Raw genomic sequence first — 13,628 nt, 5'->3', positions numbered from 1 at the left:
TTGTTGGTAAATCAACAATAGAATGCATTGCTCAGAGTGAATCAGTAAAAATCAGTGAAACTCCCCACCTCCCCAGAATATTAAAGTAAGCAGCAGTCTGGTCTTTATGTCCATCATATTACATTGAGTTTACTCCTGTCATTCAGCATAAAGTCACCAGAGTAGGTTTTAAACATCCGAGTTTTGCATTAACTCCTCCTCACAGGAAGGATAAAGTGATAAAGGATAAAGTTTCTTTTTTTTAAATGGCAATTTTTATATCATGCATTTAAAAGTATATTAGTCACACACACACTGGATTAGTCAACACTGAATGTGTTAAGGTTACTGGAATAAAGGTAAGGCCTGTAATGTTTATTACTCATATATGCTTGAGGCCTTGTTGGGCTGCAGGAACATCTCTGGTTCACATGACTTTTGTAACCTCAAGTTTTATTTTAGGAACTCTTCTGACAGGTAGGCTCCAAAAGTAGAGTTCTGCAGACCCACCTGTGTTTTTGTGACATAGTTCAGCAGGGGATAAATTCTAGCTAAGTGGGGATTGTCAGAGAGGTGTTTTCATAGCGGAGGTTTTAATTGAAAGAAGATTTATGACCGTTCTCGCAGATGTCACATCATTGTGAGTCATAACCTTGAACGCACACGGTTAGCATGCGCTACTCCTTTTCACCCATGGAGAAAAATGTCTAATGGCAGCAGCATTCGTCATGTGGGGCACTGTCGGAAAGCCGTGCGACCCCCTCACTTACGGCCAAAGCATAAAGCACAACTTGGAACTTAATAAACAATGCGGGCATCACAGCCACAACCTTAAAATAGAACAGAAATATTAAGAGACTTTATGACAGATACAGTTACTAATACTTATTGATTTCATCATCTGAGTGGGCATTTATTGCCCTTTTCTTCCCAATCCTTATTTAGTCTTCCAGCAGGCATGTTTATGTTATGGCTAGACAAGTTCTTTTGAGCACTGTTTGTTTTTTTTGTTTGTTTGTTTTTTAATCTAACCCAACCTGTTCCAAGTCAAAGAATAACCAGATATGTCACAGCTGATGCTGAAAGATTTCATATCATCATCATCATCATCATCATCATCATCATCATCATCAGTCTTTGTCTTGTGTTAGAGTGAAGCTGATCATCTCCTCACAGGATCCTGTATATTTGAAACTGAAGTAATCTAAACTCTTCTTTCTTCTCACTGATACACACAGACTTTTCTCCATTCTCGATGAGACCAATTGTGGGAGTGGATCAGATAAGACCTGTAGGATTTTGTACAGCTGCTGAATCAACTCCTCTCACTGTGACTCTCGAGCACAATAATAAACAGCAGAATCTTCAGTCTTCAGGCCGTTCATCTGCAGATACAGCTGCTCTCTGCTGTTGTCTCTGGAGACAGTAAACCTGCCTCGGACTGACTGTGAGTAGTATTTGCCACTGCTAAGTGCTTCAGTAGCAATCCACTCAAGTCCTTTTCCAGGAGCCTGTCTGATCCAGGCCATCCCCCAGTTGCTGAATGACAGTCCAGAGGTTGTGCAGGTCAGTTTGTGAGACTCTCCAGGTCGTTTAACTGCTGGTTCAGATTCTGTCAGAGTCTGACTATTAACACCTGTCAAGATAAAAAAAAAAAAGAGGGAGAAAATCAATAACAGGCACAATTTCAAAGCATGGAACAAAATATTTTATCTGAAAAAAAAAAAAACATGCAAAAACTTGTCACCTGCTAAGCAGAGAGTTAAGAGGAGCAGTCCCGTCCAACAGGCCATCATGTTAAGATGAGAGTCCACTGTTCTCTGTCTTCATCTCTGCAGTCAGATATGAAGGTGTAGAAGCTATCAGTGCTTTTGCATTGGCTCCTCCTCTTTGAGGTATGCAACTAGACTGGGCTTAACATTCAGATACTGTGAGGTAAAAACTTTATAATGAAACAGTGAAAGACAATTCAGGGTTGTTTAAAGTAAGTTTATGTAAAATGAGTTTCCCAAATTATTTGCTTCACTTCCAGAGTGAAATCAAAAGCTTTGAGCATCAAATATTTGCTTTATTGTAGGCTGAAAGGGTAGAACAAAAGTATGTATTATTTTTTTCTTTTTTTAGTAAAAAAAACAAAACAAACAAACAAAGATTCCCTTATGACATGATGAAGTCATCTGCTATCACTATACATCCAGTATTGTAGAATGGTCTTAGACAGTTGATGTCTTAATGCAACATGCAGTAAATATCATTTTTACAACTGTATCTGTAGAAATGCTGTAATAATTTGCTGATTTTGTTTCTAAGTAATGTTTAGCTGTCAGGGCCTGCCTGTTCTGTTTGGATTGGTGCTCTGTTCTCCTTTTCTTGCTCTCTACCTCGCCTCAGTGGTCTGAAGTTGGTGTCCTGCTTTGGTATACTGGAGGCGGGGTTCCTGGGAGCTGATTGCACACCTGGAGAGGATGATCACACCTGTGGCTCATTATCTCGCTTTACTGTGGCTTCTTAAGCAGAAGCAGGTCATTCAGTCAGTGCTGGGTTGTCAGTCGAGTCATGTTAGTAATCGGCACTTGTTTACTGCCTGCACTGTTGAACTCATTTGCTGTATCACTCGCCTGCTTCTTCTGTCTGCACAGATATTCAGCTGCCCACCAGATTGTGTGTTTTTCCCCTGAGCGAGGCGAGAGTGAGACGAGTGACGATGGAGGATCCTGTTTGGAAACCTGAACCCCCTCTGGATCTGAGATTCCCCTGTTCAGTCCCCAAACCCTTATTGGACAATAAACTTGTGAACTTTCCATCAGAATCCTGCGTTTTGAGTCCCACCCATTCACTGAACATTATGACATTAGCAGCAGAGAACTCGTTAACAGTCCCAGCCTGGGACACAAAGTCATGCAGCATAACTCTGTGAAAGTATACTTTAACATCTCTTACTACTTTCAACCATAAAATTCAACAGATCATACTTGACTGTTGTTCACGCTGACTACCCCAGGTCACACTAATTTACATACTCACATACACTTTCTCCTATATATATTCATACATGCGTACAATCACACACATGTTAATGTCCCCTCTCTCCCCTTTATGCTAACTCCTCTATTCTTCTCCTCATTCCTGTTTTTATCCAGTTGTCATGATTTACATGAATGTTCCATGTTAATCTCTGATTTATTTATTGATTAATTGCTTTTTGGTATGTTTATGTGTATCTATATGTAATGGACCTGATTCTACTGGGGCCTCTTGGCCAGGTCATGCTTGTAAATGAGAACTGGTTCTCAAACATTTTACCTGGTAAATTAAAGGTATAAAAAAATACTCCTGGTCTCGCTGCTCACACGGCGTGCCAACTTTAGCTTTACAAACTGTGGACAGAAAATTGTTAAATCTGCTCAGTTGTAGCTGCACATTCTACTCTCATCACCACACCTTCACACAAATGTCTGAGGAAGCTGAAAACAGACACCAGGTTGGAGCCAGTCTGGGCATGCCTCAGACTTTGAAAAGGAGAGGGACAAATTTTATATTTTTTTTATTACACCTTCTACAATTTAAAAAGAAAATGACTTGAATAGAATTGAATGCTATGATAATCCTAAATTATTTATGCATAAAGTTTGTGCTTTATTTTCTGAACAGACTGCATCTCCATTTACCAGTGAACTGATTTTGAAACAATTTGTGGTCTGAGAGCGCCTCCTGTGGTGGGTTTGTGTTACAGGGGTTAGTGCTCTGAGGGGTTTTTGTTAAGGGCTGCTGATGCTTTGTGTTACTGTGGCTGTCGGGCACAGTAATACACAGCAGAGTCTTCAGGCTGCACATTCTGTCCAGTTAAAGTCACTGTGTTGCTGGAAGAGTCTGTGGAAATGCTGAACTTGCTTTTAAGTGAATCTTTGTAGTATGTTGTAGATCTAGCTCCCATTCCAATCCATTCCAGTGCTTTCCCTGCAGGCTGTCTGATCCAAGCTGTGTGGTAGCTACTAACAGAATAAGAGACCTGACAGGTGAGGGTCAGACGTTGACCTGGCTGCACAGTCACAGAGGCCGGCTGGGTCAACTGTTCACACTTCACACCTGTTAAAAGAAATATTTTGTGTCAAATTACAGGTTATGTTACAAAACAAGAACTGATGAATACTGCACATCTAAAGAGACTCACATCCAGCTGCTAAGAGCAGGAACAGAACTACAGAAAACATGTTTTTTGGTGAAAGTGACATAATGAGATCTGCACACCACAGTCTGCTGTGGAGTTTTATAGCTGAGTAAAACAGGAAGTCAGTGAGTTTGCATAGAAAGGCATAAAGCATTGATCAGGGACTGACTGAAGACTGCTGAAGAAGCTTCCTCTGATGGACAACATTAAACATGTTTGGGAAATTCACATATGAGATTCTAATTAGATAATTACTCAACGAAAATTAAACAGGTGACTTCTAATTATAGTTACATAATAATAAAACCAACAGTTTATTATTTAATATTTTAGTACGAGTCGAAGCAATGAGGAAGAGGAGGACTACACTAGTGTTATTTCTATAAACGCTGTATTTGACTGATACAAAAAAATGTAAACTGTATTCATTAAAGTGATAGTACAGTCTTTCAGTGAATAAGGTATTTGTTCTAAATTTATACAGTTATAGATGAAACTTGTCAGTAATCAGTTGTAACAGAAATACTCTTTGATGATTCGTAATGACTGTTTTTTGGGTCATCTCTGAATGTCCTTTGTGACTCAACTTGTACAAAAATTACAATTTTTCTTTCAAGTGAGTAACAAAAGCATGCACGGACTGTCAGTATAATTCCAGCTTTGCAGAAGTTTGTCAGTTTTCATGTGACTTATTTAATGAGTCTGGTCTAACTTTGTTCTGATTGCTGCAGCTTGGGAGCTATGCTGAAATGTAAGTGAGGTTCTGATAGAACCAGCAGAACAGTTGGTTAAAAACCTACACAGAACATTGCACCAGGTACTCTTCCTCCCACACCCCAAAGACATGTGTCTTGTTATTTGCTTTCTTTCTTTCTGTGTTAACTGATAACCTGTCCAGGGTGCACTTGCCTCTTGATTCTAAGTGAATATGTTGGGAATTTTTATCACTTTGATATTGGCATTTACTGTTACTCTTTTTATATCATTTATTATTACTTATATTAGTCACACACACTGGATTAATGAACACTCTTCAGATCAGTAAGATAAAACTGAGGCCTGTTATATTCACTCCCGTGGGTGCTCAGAGCCTCACTTTTATCTCCTGTTTAAACAGCTGTCATCTATATTTAGAGTTTCACTTTTATCTAATACACAACTTTTGGTTTACGTGACACTGTGTCACCTTCATGATAAAATTCAAGTTGCTTAGGACAGTGTGCCCTTGAAACTTGAGTTCGTAGACCCACCTGTGTTTGTGTAAAATGAATAAAGCGTGGGAATAAAACTGGTATACTCAGATAAAACTGTCCGAAGGAGTTTTTTGTAGTGGAAGTTTTTGAAAGCTGTCAGTGGGAGTATCTTCAGAGTGATAAAAACACTCAGCTTTGTCACGGTGGCTTTGCTGATCACCACTATGTAAAAACAGGCAGGATGGAAGGCAGTGCTGCAGGCCTAAAATATGCAAACCAACATAATGAATGTCATACCTTTGTCTTCTTGCCCCTTTTCTTCCTCTAATCTTCTCTTTTCCCTGTAACCTGCCCCAGGGGGCAGGTCCTTTCCTGTGACATTTCTGCTTTGTAGCCTCAAATGACTGTAACTAACGGACCATCAGGTCACCTGGAGCACTGCTGATGCGCATACCTGCCCAAACTGCCCGAATGCAGGTGGACTCAAGAAGTTAGTCAGCAAGTGGTCTACTCATTAATTAATATTGTTACATATGTACAATTCTGGAGTGTTGGAATAGTCTCTTCTTTCTTTTGGGACATTGGCATGTAAAAAATAAATAAATAAATAAAAGAAATTCATGAAAAATGTAGATGAACCTAGTTGCCCTATGTGGCTGCATATGTCACCTGTGCCTTGGGCAGGCCCTGTCTACATTTATATTTTACTCAACCTTGAAGTATTTTAGCTCTCAAATCACAGTAGGAGTCTGAAGAATTTAAAGAATTACATTTACTTAGCTGACTAATCTCTCAGGACTGGCTGTCTCATGTTTTTAATGTGTTTAATGTCTAGTGCTATTATCATAAATAATGTTAGGGCCTTTGATGAGATAAATTTTTTTTTCTAATTAAACTAAATCAAATGTAAAATAACATAAAGTAAGTAAAATATATGTAATATCAAATATACTCAACACTTAAGCCCAGAAAAGTTCGTTAGGATTTTGTACAGCTGCTTAAACTTTTTCGGTTACTGTGTGTGTCGAGCACAAAAATAAACAGCAGAATCTTCAGTCTTCAGACTGCCCAGCTGCAGAGACACCTGCTGTCTGTCATTGTTCCTGGAGATGGTAAACCGGCCTTGGACTGACTGAGAGTAGAATTTATCAGTACCAGCATGGTCACTGATAAAAGCAATCCACTCCAGTCTTTTTCCAGGAGCCTGCCTGACCCAGTTCATCCCGTAGTACGTTAATGTGAATCCAGAGGTTGTACAGGTCAATGTGTGAGCATCTCCAGGCCTTTTAATCACTGATTCAGATTCTGTCAGAGTCTGACCATCTGCACCTTTTAATATAAACAAGAAAACATATTTCAGTAACACAAAGATAAACTTTATCAAACAAGATCAGTTAGACTCTTCACCTGCCCAGCAGATAGTTAAAAGCAGCAGTCCTGTTTTGAAGTCCATCATGATAAACTGTGCCCAGTGTTCCAAGCAGTCAGATAAGTAGAGGTGACATTGCAATGTTTTACATTGACTCCTCCCATGAGAAAGAGGTGTGTGTAATCATTCATGATTTGGGAACATTATTTTGTTTACATAATCACAATGTGAGGACTTGGAACATATTGCAAAATGCGTGTTGGTGTTTGTGCATATGGTGAGCTTGACTTTTGACATTAATATTTGATGTGATTTCCATCAGCACAAGAAACACTTCATGTAACAGTGATTAACACTTAGTTAGCTACGCTTTTGTTTCACTTTAAATGTGTGTGACAACCTTCTGTTTAAATACAGTTTTAGAAAAACAAAGAGAGACACTGTAAAATTGCACTATAAAATAATACAATCACAGTTTTTCAGTCACAGTGAAAATACAAAAAGTTTTTTCTCTCATAGTTATGTGTGGCACACACTGGTGCAGTGGTTACACTGTAAAACCCAGTGAGTTAAAGTATTAAAGTAATCTGTACAATATTATTTTCTTTTTCTTTTTTTTCTTTTGGAGAAGGATAAAAAGAAAAAAAAACATAATGTGCCAGTGCTTATCCCACCCTGTTACAGAAAAAAAAATTAAGTGTTCTTAGCTTCTGATTTCTTTTAAATAAATGAGTCTATAACATATAATCTAATCTGACAGATCATACTGAGTTCACTTAATTTGCAAATCAGTGTAAATTATTTTAATCTGTTATCTGTTTTCAGCACTATATATGAGAATTAGATCAAGATATGTGTTGTCTCAAGCACAGGAATTCAGTTTTATCAAAGGTTGTTAATAAATTTATGTTATGAAGCCATATATGCGCTCTATTATCAATATAATCAATTACCTGTTTTAAATAATTTCTACATCAACAACGCTTTATAGCACAGATAAAAAGCACTTTCTCTGAGCTGGTTTTGAACTCATCAATGGTCTAAGTGCGCCTCCTCTGGTGGCTTCATGTTACAAATGTACAGGCTTCAAGATACTTTTTGTTACGTTAGGTCAGTGTAACATTTTCTGGTGTTTGTGTGTGTGTGTTCACACACCATGAGTTGATGAATTTCATAAATATGCATTCACAAAGTTAGACTCACAGCTGTTATTGTGTCAGTGAGTTGAATTTTTTTTTAATCTACTGCTCCCTTATTGATTTGTGTGAAACTGTGCAGCTGCAGGTTTTTGTACAGTGTCTCAGTTTACATTGAACACTGTGTGCTTTGCACAGTAATACACTGCTGAGTCCTCTGGCGTCAGGTTTGATAGTCTCAGATAAGTAATGCTCTTGCTGTTGTCTCTGGTGACTTCTATGCGTCCTTGCACGCTGTTAGAATAGTCAGTTCTGCTTGCATCGCTATAAACACGACCCAGCCATTCTAGTCCTTTTCCTGCAGGTTGTCTGACCCAGTGCATACTGCAGCAACTAAATGTGAAGCCAGATCCCCTACAGGAGAGACTCAGAGTCTCCCCAGGACTTTTCACTAGTGGACTTGAAGGAATGGATTCCATACTCTGACCTGTAACACCTGGTGAGATTAAAACAGAGAAATATTACAAAAGGTGTCACTGGCTGACCATCAGTCAGTGTTGTCCAAGTAAAGGAAGGGAAGAAACAAAATCACTCACAGGGCAGAGAGAGAGCAACAAGCAGGACAGTGAGTGTGTTCATCATCCTGAGGCTGAAGATGTGACCTCTGATGCTCCACAAAAAGTATAAGACCAGTCAGCAGGACAGAAATACACTACACAGACTGAAATTTTGCATAAGTATTATGGAGCGGGAGTGGCATTTACCACAATTGCCTTATTGTAGTTTAACTTAATTAAAAAAATATATGTTGCATTAACTTTTAATGTGTGCTAATTCTAATGCTAACTTTGTGCTTATATAGACCATGTGTGTGATTTGGGAACATTACTTTTTAAGAGTGGAAACGAGCGAAACAAAATGTTTCTAACTTTTATTTAAGGAGTACATGGTTTTTAAATGTTGCTGTGAACCAAAACATTTCAAAGCCGTATATTTATTTATTTATTTTTGGAAATGTCATATGTTGTTGTCATTTAATTACAAATGAAAGCAAGACAGTGTTATATCAACAAGTAAACAAGTTAGAAATGTGGTTAAAAAAAGAGAACAATCAGACTGTGAAAAAATAATTTCTTTGCATAAAATACAATGCTGACAAAGGAGGATAGGCTCTTTACTCACAGACAAGCAAACACAGGCATATGTGCATCAACAGAATATTTAATCTAGACATTATAATATGGCAGAACACAGAACTTCACATTAACCTCCCTAAGCATGACTATTTTTCTGTGACTGTGATGATGATGATGATGATGAAGAAGGAAATTAGCAAATCTTTGACTTGACTTGGCATGTTACTTTTTTGTTTCTTCCTCTTGTGTTACTGTGACTCTCAAGCATAATATAAACAGCTGAATCCTCTGTCATCAAACTGTTGTCTCTGGAGATGATAAACTGGCCTTGAACTGTCTCGGTCCAAAACTGTGAACGTTGGCATCCTCAAAAGAGTGCCCTTTCTTCTTCAGATGCAGATGTACAGCTGAGTCTCGTCCTGTCGAGGTGGTTCTTCTATGTTGTGCCATTCATTTGTGAAGAGGCTCTTTGGTTACTCCAGTGTAGAGGTCTGAGCATATATTACGTTACTTATCTTGTGTTTGGGGTGTTTGTCCTTGGGATGGGCCAGTTTTTACCATAGAGTGTGACTTGGTTTGAAGTATACTGGAATGTCATGCTTGGAGAAAATTCATCTGAGTTTCTCTGACAAACCTGCCACATAAGAGATGACAATGTTGTTCCTGTTGTCATTCTTATTCTCCCTAATTTATGTCTGACCTTCTTTCCTGTGCGTCTTGGCTTATTTGATGAAAGCCCAGTAGGGATAACCACGTGTTTTATGGGCTTTCTTTATATGTGTGTTCCTTTTATTTCCTTTCTGTCTTAGAGGGAATGCTTTCTGCCCAGTGTTGCAGGGTCCTGCTCACTCCACGTTTGTGTTCCAGTGGGTGGTGGGAGTCAAAGAGTAGGTAGTGGTCTGTGTGTGTGGGCTTCCGGTAAACTTCAATGTTGAGGCTTCCATCTTTCTCAATAAGCACCACACAGTCCAGGAACAGTAACCTACTATCCCTGGTAAACCCCATGTATTTATCCACTGAGTTGATGTGGTGAATGAACACTTCTACTTCTTGGATTCTGATTTTCACCCAAGTGTCATCCTCATATATGTACCAGTGGCTAGGTGCAATCGCTTTGAAAGAATCAAGACCTTTACTTTCCACTTCCTCTATGTAAAGATTGGCTACAATGGGTGACACTGTATTGTTGTCACACTCCTCAGTGTCAGCAATACTTAGGAGGTCTTAGGATGAGACCCCAAAAGCAACTACAAGAAAAAAGTCATCTGTTGCCTACAACAACTCTAAAAGGAAAAAGGCATTGATTGCCCTACTTACTACTTCGCCTACAATGGGGTGAAGTCACAACCACCTCCAGGGGACTACACCCACTGGGGATTAAATACCTGGGTCTCTACAACTTTTGGTTTGAGAACTGAAGAAGCCTTTCAGATGAGAGGTGAAACGTCTTCAAGAAACAAAAAGAGGTCCTGTTGCCCTTTTCAAGGTGCAGAGAAATAATTACTAGTATTTTCTTTCTCGTTTTTTGTTTTTTGCTACAACAATGATGCCCCCTCTGGCAGATGGCACCCTAGGCGATCCCCTATAATGCCTATGCCCAGACCTGGATGTTTGCATCTGTGTCTGTGTGGCAAGACAAAACTTCTAGAAATATGTCTGAAACTCTCACTGAATCCAGCTTGCCCATGGGCATCAAGGTTATTAGCCACAACAGAGTAGACTCTGCTTAGAGACAGCAGCCACTTTCAGTATACATAAACACCATATTCCTCCAGAGTTTTTTGGTCACTCAAGAGAGAAGCAAAAACACGCTCTGAAATTGCCTTCAGTGTTATATTTTTTCAGCACTTTATCTTGATTCTTTGACAACAGGTTCTGACAGTGAAAATAAGTGGTCAATATGCTCAATAATTTATTGTGCTGCTCTCTGTGATACCCAGAGAATCATCTGCATGTTCAAGACGAAGGCAGCCAAATTATACTGTAACTGCGCGCTTATATCATCAGTTCTATTGACATTATGGCCTTTGCTATTAGGGGTATTTCACGCCCTAAATGGACAAGGTGCCATTTCCTTCTGTCTTAAAGGCCCCCTCAGATAAACAAACATGTCTCTCCCAAAAAATGGCTGCTTGAGAGCACACACTGGGCAATGAAATGGCAGTATGACGATCAAATTAGAACTTTCTTTTCCTACCACTCTTTTCTCAAAATGTACTCTTGACCTCTGATGATCCACACAAATTGCAAGACTTGAAGAACAGAAGTGCACTGTGCAGACTGAAATTTTGCATCAGGATAATGGGAGGGAGGGGCAAATACCACAGTTAGCCTGAAAAAAAAAAAAAAGGATGTGTGTTTTCATGACTTTAGCTGGAGTCATGCTGTGAACCAAAACATTTGAAATTTAATTGTTTTATTAACAAGTTAGAGATTTGGATAAAAAAATCAATAAATAAAAAATCCAAATTCCATACATTGCTTCTTTATGTTTATAAGTCTTTATATCAGACTACAAAAAATGCTTTGTATCAAAGAAAACAAAAAACAACACTGACAGAGTAAAAAATAAGGATAGGCTCTTTACTCACAGACAAGCATGTATATTTGATGCTTACATACTTCAGAATATTTAATCTTCACAATGGTGGGGAACAAAGAGCTTCAGTTAATGTCCGTTAATATGTAGAAGATAATAATAACAAAGTAAATCTTTGGCTTGACGTGGCATGTTAAGTTTTTGTACAGAGTTTCTTCCTTTTGTGTCACTGTGACTCTCGAGCACAATAATAAACAGCTGAATCCTCAGTTGTCAGGCTGCTCATCTGCAGATACACCTGCTTTCTGCTGTTGTCTCTGGAGATGGTAAACCGGCCTCTGACTGACTGAGAGTAGTACTTGCCACGTAAAGAGACATCACAATTACGACTGTTACACATTCCAGGCCTTTTCCAGCAGCCTGTCTGATCCAAGCAGCATGAATATCACTACTAAACCCTGAGTATGTGCAGGTCAGTCTGTGGGATTCTCCAGGCCTTTTTACCACTGGTTCAGACTCAGTCAGTGTTTGACCCTCAGTACCTACAGAAATATTAACAGCTCATTACAGCAATCACATTTCCAACATATATGTTTGTTTAACAGAATTAAATATCCTTACCAGCCAAGATAAAACACATGAGAGAAACAACTAAATAAACAGAAGTGGTCATTGTAAATTTCAGTTGTCTTTCTCGAGTCTCCAGTGAACACGTCAAGTTTAGTCTTTGACCTTTGTTTTGCAACAATATGAAGATAATGATGACATCAGTTTTGCATTTGCTCCTCCTACATCACATTTAGGGAAAGCTGAGGACCAGAGTGATAAATTTAGCAACTTAATGACTGCCGGATGTTTAAATAAGTGATAAAATAGCATGTATTCTAACAGGTCATATTAAGTCTTATTTTCATTCCATTTTCTTCCACTTATCCAATTCAGGGTCGCAGAACGGCCATAGGACGAGAGGCAGGGTACACCCTGGACAGGTCGCCAGTCTGTTGCAGAGCTAACATAGAGAGACAAACAGCTCATTGCATTCACAACTATGGGCAGTTTAGAACCACCAATGAACTAACTGCTTGTTTTGGACTGTGGGAGGAAGCCAGAGTACCCAGAAAAAACCCCAGTGAGAACATGAAGTCTCCACACAGAAAAGGCCCCAGCCAGATAGTTGAGTCAGACCCAGACAGCTGTGCTAATCTCCATGCAACCATTATTGTTGTTGTTGTTAACAATGAACATCAAAATGGTGGTGACTTAACTTTGTTGATTTACATATATTGTAATTTTACTGGAATATTGCATAGCAAATAATAGGTAAAATGCACAGCTTTTAAATAAACTCATAAAACTGAAGTTATTGGACTCAGCCCCACAAACTTTAGATACGTACTCTGGATGGCATTACCTTGCCTCCCAACATTGTGAGGAATCTTGGATTCATTTTAGACCACGATATGTACTTCAATGCACATGAATCACATGAATGCACGAATCAATCCATGAATCCATATGCATTGATCCACTCCACCATGAATGAAACGATGTGAAACTCACATTGTTTAATTCCTGAAACGGGAAAGGGGGAGACAGTTTGTTTGTCCCTTGACAAACTGTTTTCTTAGAGTCTGTGGATGTGACATTTGTCGTTGCCAAGAGTCTTAAAAAGATTCTTACTGTAAAGTTCAATATACTGTTCAGATACATGAAGACTAAGTTGTTTTTGTAAGGCCCAGGGGACATTGTTAACCAGAAATTGGAAGACTGTTGGAGCGGCTGCTTGTACTAGTCCTTGTACTTATCCATGCTGGATCTCCTCCAGTGTATAAAAACAGCAGATTCAAGCTGCACAGAGGCAAATCTGGTGAATAGGGCAGGTGTTGATAAAAGATTGTGTTGGTGTGAGCTGAACACACAACCACTCACAGTTTTCCTTGTTTTTACTCTGTGTTCTTGCCTGTTAACTGTTAAACTGTTGGACAAAACTTTGCTGTGTGAACCTTGTGTTTGATGTCTATATAAGCATTGAAATTAGTGCAGGATTCAGTGTCATGAACCTTAGAACACCAATGTGCAGTTTTGCAACACCATCACTCATATGTGGG

The 13,628-nt window shown here is 39.0% G+C and overlaps 1 protein-coding gene and 1 gene segment (V, D, J or C); both read right to left on the bottom strand.

Moving 5' to 3' along the window:
• The window catches only part of LOC115783986 (serine/threonine-protein kinase pim-1-like), a 1,015,907-nt gene that overhangs the window by 545,000 nt on the left and 457,279 nt on the right, over window positions 1–13,628 (bottom strand). The window lies entirely within an intron of this gene.
• Window positions 1,280–1,792, bottom strand: LOC115784002 (Ig heavy chain V region 914-like). The segment is given in 2 exon segments: window positions 1,280–1,615; window positions 1,727–1,792. Coding segments are annotated over 2 exon segments (360 nt in total).

Source organism: Archocentrus centrarchus, chromosome 8, assembly GCF_007364275.1.
Source record: "Archocentrus centrarchus isolate MPI-CPG fArcCen1 chromosome 8, fArcCen1, whole genome shotgun sequence".
Lineage (NCBI taxonomy): Eukaryota > Metazoa > Chordata > Actinopteri > Cichliformes > Cichlidae > Archocentrus > Archocentrus centrarchus.
The sequence above is the reverse complement of the archived record's forward strand: the minus strand, read 5'-3'. Positions and strand labels throughout refer to the sequence as shown.